Source organism: Gordionus sp. m RMFG-2023, chromosome 5 (assembly GCF_954871325.1).
Source record: "Gordionus sp. m RMFG-2023 chromosome 5, tfGorSpeb1-WG-v2, whole genome shotgun sequence".
Classification (NCBI taxonomy): domain Eukaryota; kingdom Metazoa; phylum Nematomorpha; class Gordioida; order Chordodea; family Parachordodidae; genus Gordionus; species Gordionus sp. m RMFG-2023.
In genome coordinates, this window is record NC_088779.1 from 23,368,831 (window position 1) to 23,385,198 (window position 16,368).

Below are 16,368 nucleotides of genomic sequence, written 5' to 3' on the forward strand. Positions count from 1 at the left end.
ATCAACTTTTACATTCTTTTTTTCAAATTATTGTTTAAGAGATATATATGCATGTATTTTTGGGGGTCAGAGAGTGGGGGGAAAACTAAGGGGGATATTTTTTATTAGCTTAAAATGATATTCACAAAAAGTGCTAAATTTCTAAAGGGGGGGGGGAGAATTTTTCCTTGCCCCCCCTTTGGCTACGCCTATACATTAGTTTTATAATGAGGATTATTTATTGTTATTTATTACTCTCTCTATCAAGAGATAATTATTATTGAATTGATCGTATTATACTCTTTTAAGCTTTTAGTAATGAATATTATTTATAAACAATATTTTATAATAGTATATATTCAATGCTTATTGTGAGAAATAGAATAGACTATTATATAATATAGAATATTGTATATTATCTATAAATGAAGGAACGAAAGAAGTGAGGAGGGGAGAAGGAAAACAAATTGCATCTTAGGTATTTCTAAAAAATCGTGGAAACTATTTTGTACGATAGAGTAAAAACAATAAAAAATGATATATATATAAAAATTTTACCTATTTCATTTAATTAACAATCATAGTTTATGTAAAATAAATTGTCACTTACAATGAGAACATATTCTCTTTTGTAGAATTCTATATAATATATATTCATACACATAAATATCTTAAGTATACCCTAGATAAATTTATATAATTATAAAATGAAAGCTGACAATAATTTGGAAAGAATATCGAAACAAACAATATCATTAAATCATTCAATTCGGAGATTTCTCGCTTAAAAAATATCACCTATGCGTTAAAACTTATAGGATGTGGCAACCTGATAAAAATGGGCTAAATCAAATTCTCCAACTCTTAAAAGAATCACAGAATCCTGATACAAATTCCCAAAGGGCAGTGCAACAAGTTTTTACATTTTAAGAAATAGATTAAATTTTTTAATTAGAAACTGGAAGAATTAAATAAATTCCCAGATTTTAACAATTACTTAATATTTATATTAACCCAGTGGACAACTGAGGGTAAATTATTATATATATATATATTTAACTATTTATGATTTTAGATGAAGCTACTAGGTCATTAAGTGGCCTCATTCTAAAGAGTAATATACGAGCACATTTTAAAAATTTCCCTCAAGAAATTAAAAATTTTATCACCAATGAATGCATTAAAAATATTGGCGATAAATCACCATTAATTAGAGCAACAATTGGCATACTTATTACAACTATAGGATGTAAAGACAATAATTTGCTAAATGAAATACTTCAAAAGCTATGTAGTTTATTGGATTCAAAATCATCCTTAGAAGTAGAGGTATTTGCAAATTATATTCAAAATTTACTACAAACATTTAATTTAGGGGGCATTTAGTGCACTACAAAAATTATGTGAAGATTGTGCTGAAATATTGGATAAAGATACATCAGAAAATAATTGCTTGAACTTTATGATTCCAAAATTTTTACAATATTTTAAGCATGAGAATCCAAAAATTAGGTTCTATTTTACAGGTTGATGCTAATTTATTATATTATTTTTTTAGAGCCCATGCAGTTGCTTGTGTAAATCAATTTATAATTAGTAGAACACAAGTCTTATCCCATAATTTTAATTTGTTTCTTGAGGTATGTTATAATTATTTAAACTGTATATTACATGTATTTATTTAGAATTTATTTTCATTGGCCACTGATAATGATATTGAAGTTCAAAAGCACTTATGTAGAGCATTAGTAATGTTGATTGAAGTTAGAATAGATAGGCTCATTCCATATTTAGGAAATATGATAGAAGTAATTTCTTATTTAAAATTTACATTATATAATTTTCATATTGTTGGAACTGATTAAAATTAGTATTTTTATATACATTTTTTACTTAAATTATTAATATGTATTTCGATTTTGATAAATATGTGAGATGTAACATCTTCTAAATCATATATTAATTTTCAGTACATGCTAATTAGAACACAAGACAATGAAGAAACACTATCCCAAGAAGCTTGTGAATTTTGGCTTTCTATAGCCGAACAGCCAATGTGTAAAGAAATTCTTACTCCTTATATTTCAAGACTTGTACCAGTTTTGGTGTCTAGAATGAAATACTCTGAGATTGACATTATTTTATTAAAGGTAAACATGATTTAGTTTGTCATATTGGTTTAAACCATTTCTAATGAGCTAGAAAATTGAGATTTTCTAGCGGACTCCTTTTAATTTAGATAAAAATTTGATTTGGGCAAATTATAGATCTATGAAGGCTGGCCTTTCAGAAAACTTGGTGGCCTATGGGCTGAGCTAGGCAAATTTGAAAACAAAAATATAATAGGCCAGGCAAAAAATTTAATGTTCTGTTTGAGCCAAACAATTTGTGCATACAAAATTAAAACCAGGCCATAAATTCAAAATATGTTAATGTCTTGCAAATATCTTATTTTAAATTTAAAAAGATAAAACAACAATACATTGATTTTATTTTAGGAAATGCATAACTAAATTAAATCTACAAATAAAATAAAAATTTTTACTCTATATTTAATGAAAATTATAAGCCAGGCATTCTGTAAAATTTGAATAGGCTACTTAAAATGTTGTTATATTTTTTAAAATTTCTAGCTTTGAAAAAAATTATAATATGCTTTTTTCTTTGTATTTTAAGAGGTATCTAGTGAAAATACTGAATCTAGTAGTAAATACACAAATTTAAACTTATAAATAAATTATTAAAACTATTTATAAAACGTTTGTTATAGAATATAGTCATTAAAAAATACAATGGGCCAAACTAGACATTTTGTAAAGATTTTTAGTAGGCTTGGGTGGGTTGGGCCATAGGCATAATTAAGCTGTAGGAAATTCCATTAGAAATTTGCATGTCTCATATATATTATTATAAAAATACTTTTTTACACCCCCAAATGTATAAAATATCACTATAAATAATATTTTGAAGGAAAAATAAGTATAAGATAATAAATGTTTAAAATAACGACTATGATTAAAAAATTTAAGAAAAGAGCATTTTTATTTAAAAAAAAGGAAAAATACCCCCCCCCCCCCACCATTTATCTAAAAAAATTGTTTATGCCCATCAACCCACTCAAAAATTACTATAATGGCTGGTTTGGCTCTTTATTTATCTTAGTATATTTTTAATTAAACTTATAAAATATGCCATATTTGAAATACAAATATGATTTCTAATAAATTCAAGTCTGTTCTCATCTGAAACAATTTTAAGATTCACCCACCCATCGCCCACCCATTGTTTTTAAAATATTTTTAATCCGCCCAACCCTCGTTCATGTTTAAAATATTTTAAAAATCCGTGTGCTAGCATAGGCGGGCTTGCTAAGAACTAGCCCATTGCAGGCCTCCAGCTGAAATATCGATAATATGGAATCTCATTTACAAATTTATTACTTTATTAATGTTTATTGTTATTCCTTAATCTACTTTCTATTATTTATTTATCAAATTACAATTGGAATTTTTGAAAAATCTTCATAAATACTACATGAATCAAAAAAAATTTAAAAAAAAAACTAAAAAAAAGAACAAATAAAAGAAATTAACTACACTAATATCTAATAATTTTCATACCATCTAAAGGGAGATACAGAGGAAGACCACATGGTACCCGACAAAGATGAAGACATTAAACCCCGGTTTCACAAATCTAAATGGCACCAGACCGATCTACCCCGACCTGTCCAACCCCTTTTAAATGGCGATAAAAACAATGGATGCAAGGAAAACTTGGATTCAAATGAACAAGACGAAAGTTTGAAAGAAGTCGATGAGGATGAAGATGAGGATGATGATGACGACGACACACTTACTGATTGGAATTTGAGTATTGGAATCAATTACATTTAAATTTTACGTTATTTTACTAATGGCATATTTTAAATTAATCTAGTTTTTATGTCCATGAATCGCAACTGTTTGTGGTCTAGTCCTGGACAGGAATGATTTTCTATTTTATTTGCAGACGAGTAATGTTTTTTTCTCGTAATTATCCAGATCTTAAGGGCTTGACCTATATTTTTGTAAAGTTATCTGATTTGTACAAGGACTCAGTAAGCATTCAATAATAAGGATTGGTATTTTTATATAAATGTATTTAAGTCAAATAATTTTTTGTTATTGAAAAAATGAAATTTTTTGATGCTACTTTTAGTTGTAAATTATAATTTTGGAAAAGCGACTGCTACTAAATAACATGGTAATACTACCCAGGCTGACGAGATACATTCACTTAAATTTATACTAATTTAAATCAGCTGATGATAAGCCATTTTCGTTTCCTGTATAAATTAATTTACATAAAAAATATTTAAAATAAAATTTAGGAATGTTTATTAATTAAAAACTTGCCAAAATGGTCTGACACTACCAGCTGATTTGTAAGGTCTAATTTTATTAAAAATAATCGTGTTCAAGCCGGGCCGAGCCTAATATTTTTTTAGAAAATTTGGGCCAGGTCGGATTTTGGAAATTTTTTAAATATATCTAAATTTATCAATTTTACATTGAATTTTTTATGTAAAATAAAAATATTTGATTTTATTTATTGAAACTAAACGACATAACACATATGTCTTTTATTTTGAGTAATTATAAAAATTAATTTCTATATTTAAATAAATTCAGGCCAGGCCAGTAAATTTTTTTTAAAAAATTTTTGGGTTCGGGACAGGCTGGCAAACTTTTTTAAAAAAATTTCGGGTTCAGGCCGGATCAGCAAAACATTTTTAAAATAAAGATGCACACTAATTCAAAGACCCTTCAATTCAAAATACATGTTAATGAATGAATGGTCTGTTTAGGGAAGTATCATATTTTATATTTCATTGCTATAGTAAAACCTTTACATACAGTTAACTTTCTTTATTGTTAACCAATGTTGAAAGTCTGACGTAATGTTATATTATTTTGTTATAGTAAACTTTTTTTTAAATTATTTTTTTTAATGATTTTGCTGCAAATATATAAATTAAAGTGATTTGCCGGCTTCCTTGCTAATAAAAAAACTGGCGCGATTACGTGAGGAGGGCCTCACATAATTCACGTGTAGTCTCTTCAAGGTGGGCCATAGACCAACGTGCTAAATGGATGATAGATTATTAATTTGAGAAAGAATTTAAATAAAAAATTTTTAAAAATAAAAAACAAGATAATTAAATGAATAACCGATATTATTAAAAAGTTAACTATATTGGGTAATGGATTATAGGCATTTGCTATAGTTAATTAAATTTCATGTTTTTCTCCTGGAGGTAAACTATAATGGGGTTTATTTGTAATTTGGTAAAATATAACAAAAATCAAGTTTCCCCAAAATATTTCATATGTAAATTATAGATAAAATTAACGTAAGTTTTTTTGCTGTATGTGAGCTTAAAAAAAAATAGTTTAATTTTTAAAATTTATTTTGTTATAAAATAAATAAAGGAAAATGTTCTGCCGCTGCCTTGGACGTTCTAGCCAACGTATTTAAAGACGAAATACTGCCATCGCTTCTACCTATCCTTAAAGAGACATTTTTCAGTAGCGATTGGATAGTCAAAGAATCGGGAGTTTTAGCTTTGGGCGCGATTGCAGAAGGTTTTCTTTTTTTTCTCCAATAAATGTATTGCTTGCTATTCCCTTAGGTGAATTGCTCCCCCACAATCTTTCATTGCATTACACTAGTTACAAGAGATCATTTCCTTAAAGTTGGAATCAAATTCTATCAGTCTTATGATGAGTGCACTCATCGTTTTTTTCCATATTTTATAACTTACATCTTGGAACCTGACCCTTGGATTTCGATGTGATTTGGCCCAAAGATTACATCGCGGCCAGAGGTCGATACTCAGACTAGTGTTAAATCACATCGTGGCCAGAGGTCGATACTCATACTAGTGTTGTTAAACGGTTCGATTTGAGCCTATTTTAAAAACGGCTAACTCAATATTTCACCCAAAAGAAAATAGCCTAAGCCTGAAGATTTTGCTCATAGATGGCACAAATGTTTGGACATCTATTAGCTAAATCTCAAGGCTTTGACAATATTTTTCAGGCTAAAATCTTAAGTTAGCCGTATTTAAAAAATCGAGCTATTTAACAACACTAACCCAGATTAAAAGTAGTTCCTCCTCTAAATATATTATTTTAAAGAAATAATACAAATTTAAAAAAATGGGATCTAATTCTTAAATTTGACATGAATGCATGCTCCTTCCTATACAAACTGTAACAATAAATACCACCCGCCCCCTCCCCCTCTATTTACCAATAAAAAATTACAATATATATACATTTCACCTTTTTTTTAGAATTTGTTTTTTGAAAATTTTTTAAATGAGTTGTCATAAATTTTTTTAAAGGGATACTCCAAAGTCTGGAATTCACTAATTATATTAAAATTTATCAATCCCATATATTAATATGATAAGGGTGCTTCATAGGAATATCTGACCATTTACCTGACCTAATCCCTTACCTTATCAATTGTTTATCCGACAAAAAAACCCTGATCAGATCTATAACCTGCTGGACCCTTTGCAGGTATTCCAACTGGATCATCAATCAGCCTCACGAAAAGTATCTAAAGCCATTAATCACCGAGGTATATAATATTCTTTAATGCTTGTATTCGGACTAGTGTTCTGCTTTGGGACTAATTTTTTGAGTCTGGCCTATAATTTAAAAAAAAATTTATCTTGACCAGCCCCGGAACGCCCAAAAAGCCTGGACTAAAATAAAAATTATTAGTCCGCCTAGCCTGGCCTGAATTTATTAAAATATATAAAAGTTTAATATATTTTTTACAGTTAAAAATAATATTCTACAAATAAAAAATATTGGCTCATTTCTTGGAAAAATAAATTTTAAAATTTTAAAATGTCAAATATTTCATAATATGGAATGATATTATATTTAAAAATTTGCCCTGCCCAATTTAAAAAAAATATTAAGCCCGGCCCAGTTTGATTCAATTTTTATGCAGATCTCGTTTAGATACTTTATATAACTGTTAATTTATATTAATATTGGATGTTTGCTCCTTTTATAAAGTGTTCAATTTAGGTAGATTTATTTTTATTTCCAAAAAAAGACCTTAATTAAAGCGTAAAACTAACTTCTAAAATTTTATTTTTAGAAGGACATTCATTATTTCAGATTTTTTTAAAAAAAAATGAGTTAGAGTTTTTAAAGTTTTAAATTTACAACTACTTCAAAAGTTCCATATTTCTCCAGTGATATGATTTTGTGACTTAAAATATACGCGGCTCTTTCATGATCCACGTATAATTTGATTTTTAAGATCTCATTATTGTTCTGAATGCCAGTCATTTTGATTATAAAAATAAATAATCCTATTTTTACATTTTTTTTGTTTTAAAATTATGGAATATAAATAGCTTTTAAAGAAGCTATTCTGCATTTTATATGAATGATTAAAAAATATATTTGTAATTTGTTTATAAAATAATTAATATTCATTTAAATATGATTATACATATCACAATTGTATTGTTTTTTATTTTTAGTTACTAAAACTGGTATTAGATTCAAACAAAAGGGTTCAAGAGGCCGCCTGTAGCGCTTTTGCCACCTTGGAAGAAGAAGCTTGTACCGAACTCGTCCCCTACCTCGATTTTATTATATCCACCCTCGTTTTTGCCTTCAATAAATACCAGGTTAATATGCTTTAAACCAGTTTCATTTTTCTTTAAAGAATATCAAAAGTTTGGTTCCCATTCTAAATCGCGAGAACATAAATCGCTAAATTTGGGAAACTCGCTTATATCTTCCTAGAAAATTTTTAAAGTAAATTTGAAATTAATTAATAGATGTTACGGGGAAGTAAACAAGGGAACAATGATAATATTTCCTACATTTTTAGCGGTTTAGATACCCAATTTTTAGCGTTTTATGTTTTAGCAATTTAGAACCTATCCCAAAAGTTTCAAAATAACAAAACTTTTAAATTAAGGAAGCCACATTTTTTAAAATAGTTTTATAATAAAACAGATAAATAGTGCCCTATTAATTATACTTCAGTTAAACAGCCTGAATATCTTTTTTTGGGGTTTTAAAGATCATTGTAGTACACTTAAAGATGAACTTATTCTTATCTTTAAATCATCATTTAAAAATCAATAAGACGAATTTAGGGCACTGCCAGAAAGTTATTAATGTATAAAGTAAAACAAGGAAATATTGATTAGGTAGAATAACCAAATGCATGTTCTTATATTTTATATTAAGCTTAAAATAAAAGGTAAAATTCTGATTCCCAGATAACTTTTATAATTATTTACAAATTGTTAGAACATTTTATGGTGATAACTAAAAAATATATGTATATTTTTATTTAAAAAAAATTTAGCAAAAAAATTTACTCATTCTGTATGACGCTATTGGCACGTTAGCCGATTCGGTTGGGAATCACTTAAACAAACCCGTGAGTTTTATGAATAAAATAATTCTCATCGTTTTTATAAAATTGTAAACTATCATTTAATCAGCGATGTTCACGGCAGTATCTACATGAGAGGGAAAAAATTGGAGGCAATGCACTTAGATTTTTATTCTCCTTACCCTCTTGGAAGCCTCTCTTCCCTTAGATAAATGCATGTAAGCAAATAGCTCATACCCCCTTAATTTATGTAGACGCTGGGTCATGGTTCTGTAAATGTTCCAGAAACATGAGCCTAAAAATTACCGGATTGCTTAGGAATGATGGACATCGCTGAATATATTAGATCTAGCAACTCTTTTTAAAAAGAATAATGTTAGAGCAATATCAGTTATCCATTCTATAACTAGTCATTTTTAATCGATCACTATTCTATACCATATATTTATATAAGGAATATATCAATATGTTAATGCCACCCCTCATTGCCAAATGGAATACAATCCCGGATGATAGCAAGGACCTTTTCCCCCTTTTAGAAGTATATATAAACAATTTAATTATTTACATTGGTTTGAATGATATTATTATTTGTGCCAAAAACCTATATTGATATTCGAAATAGGGTAACCTCCGGTAAGCTAGAAACACCTGGGAACTGAATGATAGTTGTCAGTATAGATGGGAAGTAGCTAAGTTATACTTATAAGTTATAACCACTTTTAACTAAGCCATAGTTTATTAAATATTAACCAGAACTTTTTAAAATTGATTATGGCTATAGTAATATTTTATGTTTATACCAAATAGCTCTATATTTACCTAGATTCAAGTTGAGTAAAGTTAGTTGCTTTCCTGTCTATAGTTCTCAATGGTTTAGAGGACTATCGATATTCTCATTGATATGGCTTATTTGGGAGAATGAATAAATCATGTTGGTTAGAGGCGATTGAGAATTATCACTGATGGGTTCATTGGAAAGAATGTGTCGAATGATAGTTTTCAACGATTAAAAGTCCACTGAGAATACTTGATGGTCAATCAAATTGGAATTTGGGAAGGATATTAGGAATCGACAGAATAATGATTCGGTAGTGTTAAGTTAATTGGGGGTTCACTCCATTAAGGCTGAATGATACTTCTCAGCAGTTCAATGCATCAATGAGGATTATCAGGGATATCGTTTGTTTATAGAAAGAACGAATCATGGTTGGAAGAATGATTGGGAGTATTCAGTTAATTGAGGATTCTCGATAGTTGTGCTCATTTGGAAGAATGAGTGTAAATGAGCCGAATAGTAGTTTACAAGTGTTCAAGTCGATTGTGCTCGGTGTTGGGTCTCATTTGGTGTAATCTTCCGAAATAAGGAGTTGCTGAATAAGTTTGCTGAAAATACGGTCAGGAAGGATACAATATTAAAGTCTAACTTAGGAGTTGAGTTACTTCTGGAGTACAGAGTAATGGAAATTGAGCGTTTTATAGCTGCGAATAGAACGAGCACACACCACTGATAGAAGGTATGAGATATTTTGAGGGTGGCATAAGCGCCCATATTGATACACCATCACTGGAGGAATAATAAAATATGGTTGCAACATGTATGCCTTATTGTCATATTACCGACTTCAATATGAGAGGTGGATTCTCTTAGAGAACTATAGGTTAGATGTTTGTGGTATCAGATTAAACAATGAGATGGAGTGAATGATGAGAAAGTCATGAACATGATTTGCCAAGGGAAATGTGATAATTGCTGGAGATTTGAGTGAGGGCAAGGACTTGTTAACACTACCTCGAACAGAATAAATATTGTTGCCTAGCTCATTTTAGAATAAGATTTAAGGCAGGTAATGTTTATTCTGTTCATATTAATTTCCAATTTTTGACATATTTTCTGTTCCATATGTAAGCTGTATTTTATAACAACAAATTATTATTTTTTCCGCAAAAATTTTAACAAGTGCTTATCAAGCATTGCCACAGCATTAAACATGGGATTTTTGCAATACGCCGAACCCGTTTACAAGAGATGCCTCTCCTTGATTCAACAAAATTTAGAACTTGCAATAGTAAACTTTTTAGACCTTTTTGTAACTAATAGTATTTGGATGTTTTATAAGATTTAATTGTTTATAATTAAATATACATAATAATTGTTTTAACGATAAATTTTCTGACATTTGCTTTTCGTTTTTTTTAAAAAAATATATAATTTTTTTTAGATTTGTTGTTACACCTTTTAATTTTTAAAATATTATTTCTAAAAAAATTGTTATATTTTGTTTATAAATTGTAAATCGATGTCTTTATAATATCAGAAAAGTGGTTCTAGCAATGAAATAGAACCTCCAGACAAAGACTTTATGATAGTTGCCCTGGATTTATTGAGCGGGATTGCGGAAGGCCTCGGCGACAAGATAGAAACTCTTGTATCTAACACCAACACCATTCAATTATTAGGTCAATGCATGAAGGTAAATTTTGTATACATTCATATCCAACACTAAACCTACGATGTTAATAATTAGTTGAGATGTACCAATATCAATTTGGATGGGCATGCTATAATAATAAATTTGATATTGGCTAATAAAACTAATTTGATTTTTGGTTATTATATTCATTTTTCAATGTAACTATCTGCTTTTTAATAAATAGTATGCTATCATTTATGATTATATAATACAAGTCATATAAAATATTCTATTGCCGCCTATCATTATAGGATTATTTATTCAGTTACATTCATTATCTGGGCGTCGTTTGGACCAACATTTTTGCCCAATTTATCAAGAATTTTTACTTTTTTTTAAAAGTAAGCATTTTACCATCTGTCATTTTTTTAGTTTAGCTAAAAGTGAGATTATGTTCAACTATTTTCAAATAATTTATATTAATTATCATAAATCACGAATAAAATATGTGTGTATACAAAATAAGAATGTATAAAATTATCAGAAACCTGCAGACCCAGCCCGTTAATTTTTGAAATACACTCGGGCCTAAAATATTTTTTCCTAAAATATACTCAAATATTTTTTCCTAAAATATACTCAAATATTTTAAATCGTCATTATACCCTATAAAAATTAAAAAGAAATATATTTTACAAAAGTCCGGACTGGGCCTGAAAATGATAGTGCCGTGCAAATGGTACCTCTGCAGGTCTCTGAAAGTTATTATAAAATGGTTTGTATACAAAATTATAAATGCGATATAAAATTAATTTATGAAATGAAAGAAGATGTTATCTTTGATTGTTTATTTTATACAATATTTGCATAGTGTTTGATAATGTCTTTATATTTATTTATATTGCGAACAGTTTAGAAATATTAAATCTTTTAGCACATTCTCTATGAATATGATAAAAATTTAATAACCTAAATTTTTTTGATTAACGATAACTCGTTATATTTGTTTTCTTTATTTTGTTATTTGGCATGGATAGTTTTAGAAAGGTTATAAAATTTTATAATATAAATGAATGAATGCAACAAAAACAACAAATGCCCATTTTATAGTGGTCTTACGAAAATTGAATTAAAAATCTGCCACTTTTCAAAGTAGACAGTTGTCCGCAAGGCATTTTCTAATAGAAGTCAATAGGAAATTGATTGGTAACTCAAAATTTTGGTCAAATTAGGGAGTTTCCCGAATTACCAAAAATTAGACAGGCTCGACTATATTCTGAATTTTTTTCTATCATGGAAAAATTATAATCCCACCTAGTCCATTAGGGATCAATGGAAATTATTAGGACTTTTTTTTAAAATATTATTTATATAGTCTTAAAAAGCGAAAATTATAAATATCCTTATAAAATAAGTTGTATTTTATTATTATTTTAATCATATTTTCATAAAAATTATTTAGTTGGATTTTTTTTAAACTTCAAATAATATAAGAATGTTCTTAAATATTAATAAATTAATTAAATATCAATGGGCCAAGATTTTTAAAATTAACACGCCATTTTGTTGGATAGAAAAAAATAATATTGGTCAATAACAAATATTTCGAAAAAAGAGAATAATCGATCCGATGAAAAATATCGGTACATTTTTAGTAATTAAATTTGGATTTTTATAAAAAAAGATATATGAATCCTTAATAATAGTAAAAAAAAGGGTTAAATTGAATTTATATCATTTTATATTAAGGATCCTATGCCAGAAGTTAGGCAAAGCTCGTTTGCGCTGCTAGGAGATTTCGCAAAGTCTTGCTTTCACCTTGTCAAACCTAATATAAGTTTATTCTCGATTCATAACTTATATTTACATTTTAGTTTTCTATTACTAACTCTTGAAATAGATTTCTAATAACATTTGTATTTACTCAATCCTATTATCCACTTATGTGCTTGCCCATATTTATACCAAAGTTATAATAAATTATCTAGATGAGATCATGTCGATATTGAGTCAAAATTTAAGTCCGGAAAACATATCGGTTTGCAACAATGCCACATGGGCTATCGGCGAATTAGCCATGAAATTAGGTTATTCATTTATAAAAAAAGAAGCTATTTGCTTATTAATCTATCGCACAATACATGGTCGCTTTGATCTGTACCTATTAGATGCCCATGCTAATAAAGGTCAACGGGTTCAAATGACTACCCAACCTGAATTTTTTTTTAAAAAAAGTAATCGGTTACAAATAGATTAAGTTTAGAAACCAAATGGAATTTACTTATTTTGTTAGCGATTGTGTAGATGAATAATCAGTTTATTATGATTTCTGGTAGATTTATGTTATATATTTTTTATATTAAATTAAATTACCCTTAGGTTTTTGGTTGATAAAATTTTCTTATATCCATTAGTGTTTAAGGCTTAAAAATATTTAAGAAAAAACAATTCAAATTATTATAAGAAAAAATATCAATACACATGAACATTTTTCCCAAAAATTTTCTGGGGGGGGGGCTCCCACTCTCTGTCTATGCGCCTGGTTAGAAAATATGGTTAAAAATAATTATTCAAACATTTTAACTAATTGGTTTATTAATCTAACAAAACGTTATTATTTTTTTTAAAATAAATCATTTCTCACGAAATTATTTTGAATGCTATCTTTAGGATCTGACATGAGTCTCTACATACCGTACGTATTGCCTCCTCTAGTTGAAATAATTAAAAAGCCGAACGTAACCAAAACTCTTCTTGAAAATACTGGTAAGTTTATATATATTTTTTTTTTAAAAAAAATGATTAATTTTATATACATATATTATAATTCTAAATAATTTGAATATAAAAAAATGTAGCGATCACGATTGGAAGATTGGGTTTGGTTTCTCCACAAGAAGTCGCTCCCTCTCTGCCTCAATTCATTAAACCATGGTTTTCCATTTTTAATAATTTTAATTAAGAAATCAAATTTTAGTATTTTGAAAAACTATAAAATAAAATACTATTAGTAGTAAGGCTGCTTTACTAGTAAGCGTGATTGCGAAATTTTTTGTTTCATAATTAATATGGCAAGCCAGTAGTAGGTATCATTTATTAATATCGAGTGAAGAGTCAAACACACTTACTATAAATGCAGTATAAGATGGCATGGAATTCAATTTTTTTAAAAAGGGGGGTATATAAGTTTATAACAGCAAAACACAGCTAACTATTTTTTTGATGCCCGTTAAAGGGGCATAAAAACGACAATTAAAAAGTGCGTCTTTGTAGTGTTGTCCCACCCTTTTTTTCAATTAATTATTTCTAATAACAATAATATTTGTAAACCTGAAAAAAAGGTGCACATCCTTACGTAATATTCGCGATAACGATGAAAAAGATTCGGCATTCCGAGGCATTTGCGCTCTGATATTCATCAACCCTCAAGGAATTTCAAACGAGTTCATATACTTCTGCGACGCCATAGCCTCTTGGATTAACCCGCAACCGGATTTAAAGGAGATGTTTGTCAAGGTTTAATCTTAGACCCTAAGGCTGCAACCTTAAGGATTCTGAATAGCATCCTTTTCTTTTCTTTTCGGAATCGAAATATGATATTAAGAATTTTCAAATATTTTTTGAGAGCTCACTCATGTCAATTTATATTTAGTATAGATGATAATAGATTTTTAATTCATATTTAAATACATTTATTTTTTTAAATGAACAAACTCTTAAGTTTGTACATTTTTGATAACATTATCATACATTCTTTATAAAAATTGTTAATCAAGGAAATATGCCAGTTTTATTATTCAAATTTGTTTTTCGATTACACTGATGCAAGCATTTTTTGAAAAAAATTGATATTTATTAAAAACACCAAGAAATTCTTGTTTTGTGGGCATCTTTATAAGATATATTTTTTCCCGTTCTAATAAATTATCTTGTAAATTTCAGGTACAAACGAGTTGTTACCCCTGTTTACAGTACACTAGAGAGGAAGATAAAAAAATTATATTCCTTATTGCTAAATATCTAGAAAAAAAGATTAACAAATTTATAAATTCCAAGAATGCAACAAACCGATACCACAGACTAACGTTTAAATCTATTCAAAAAAGAATACAATACGAATCAAATAGTGCCTTATTCGAATAATTTACTATTCATACGAACAATTTTACTATTTGTATTCAATTCGATCAATTTTCGTTTTTGTTATTTAAATAAAAGATTTTATCCGAATTCAAGAATCAATTCGGCGAAGAGATTTGGAAAACTTTTTCCGACCAATTTCCGGTCCCATTAAAAGAAAGGCTAACTTTGTTCTATGGAATATGAAGGTTAACACTGATTGCGACTGTGGGCGGCGTGCTTAGTTTGAAAACGATATCCAAATAATTTACTTTTGCATTCAACATTTATTATTTGTTTTTTTTTCTTCAAGTTTTTATATTTTTTATTAATATTTGAATGCATATTTTTGTTAGTGGTAAATTAATCGTGATATTACGATATAAACTACCATCAATATAATATATGTTTTTATTTTATTTTCGTCATTAATATCACATATTAATCAACACCACCATTATCCGCGTTTTAAGGCAAGCTGCATGTGTGTCGTTTTTCATTTTCGTGAAGATTTTTCAAAATATTACACCACTAAATCATTTCATCGTTATTCAGGTCTAAATCTCCCTCCCCCAATTCGACATTGATTAAAAATCTGTCTTGAAATAATGCACACACTCATTTAATGCTGGCTCATATAAAAGGGTTTACCATTTTTTTTGTAAACTTGATATTATTTTTGTAGAAAAAAAAGTATTTAAATTTCATTAATTTTTTAAAAATAAAAATTAGTTCTTCCTTGTAAATTTTATTAATTCTAAGTTAAAATTAAATTAATTTTTTTTTATATACCTATCTTAAACTAACCTATACATAGTTTAAGATTATCCTAGCGGTTTATACCCATTCTAATCTATATATTGATATACGTCTTATAATATTTTATTTTTTTAAAATTAATCAATAATTTAGCTGTATTTTCTCACTAATATTTTTTTGTAACTCTGGTACTAAATATTTGTATATATTAATAAATATTCCATTTTTATAAAATTGACACTGTTTAAAATAGCCATATGACTCTAAATATTCACCCAAAAAAACACATTTCAAACATATATTTTTTATGAAACTTGCAAAGATTAAATATAAAAATTATTTTAAAACTTTTTTTTGATATATAATGTAACTTAAACATCTCTGTGATTAAAATATAACATTAAATACATAATTATGATAAGTAAATAAATATTTTAAAAATAATATAACATTCGAAAATTATAATCATTTTTTTACAATAATATTGGTATTTTTTTTAAAGTAAAATTAAAAAATAAATTATATAAATTTAAATTATAAAAGAAAACTATTTTTTTTAAACAAATTTTTTTTTTATAAAATAAATGAATTAAATATTAAATATACCAACTTAATAAAAAATCTATGCATTTGTTTTAATAAATTATAATGTTTTTTCTCGCGTTTA

The 16,368-nt window shown here is 27.5% G+C and overlaps 1 protein-coding gene across 1 annotated transcript; it reads left to right on the forward strand.

The window, feature by feature from the left end:
* Positions 1-748: 748 nt before the first annotated feature.
* On the forward strand, positions 749-16,032 carry LOC135930415 (transportin-1-like). The gene is made up of 21 exons (XM_065467205.1): positions 749-894; positions 935-1,010; positions 1,055-1,308; positions 1,355-1,491; positions 1,538-1,619; positions 1,665-1,787; positions 1,950-2,129; positions 3,609-3,852; positions 5,454-5,606; positions 6,440-6,612; positions 7,538-7,687; positions 8,380-8,454; positions 8,864-8,950; positions 10,371-10,478; positions 10,728-10,883; positions 12,573-12,660; positions 12,812-12,910; positions 13,494-13,589; positions 13,682-13,757; positions 14,165-14,339; positions 15,042-16,032. Exons 1-21 carry the CDS (start codon positions 799-801, stop codon positions 15,147-15,149), a joined length of 2,736 nt encoding a protein of 911 aa, XP_065323277.1. The 5' UTR covers positions 749-798; the 3' UTR covers positions 15,150-16,032.
* The last annotated feature ends 336 nt before the right edge of the window (positions 16,033-16,368 follow it).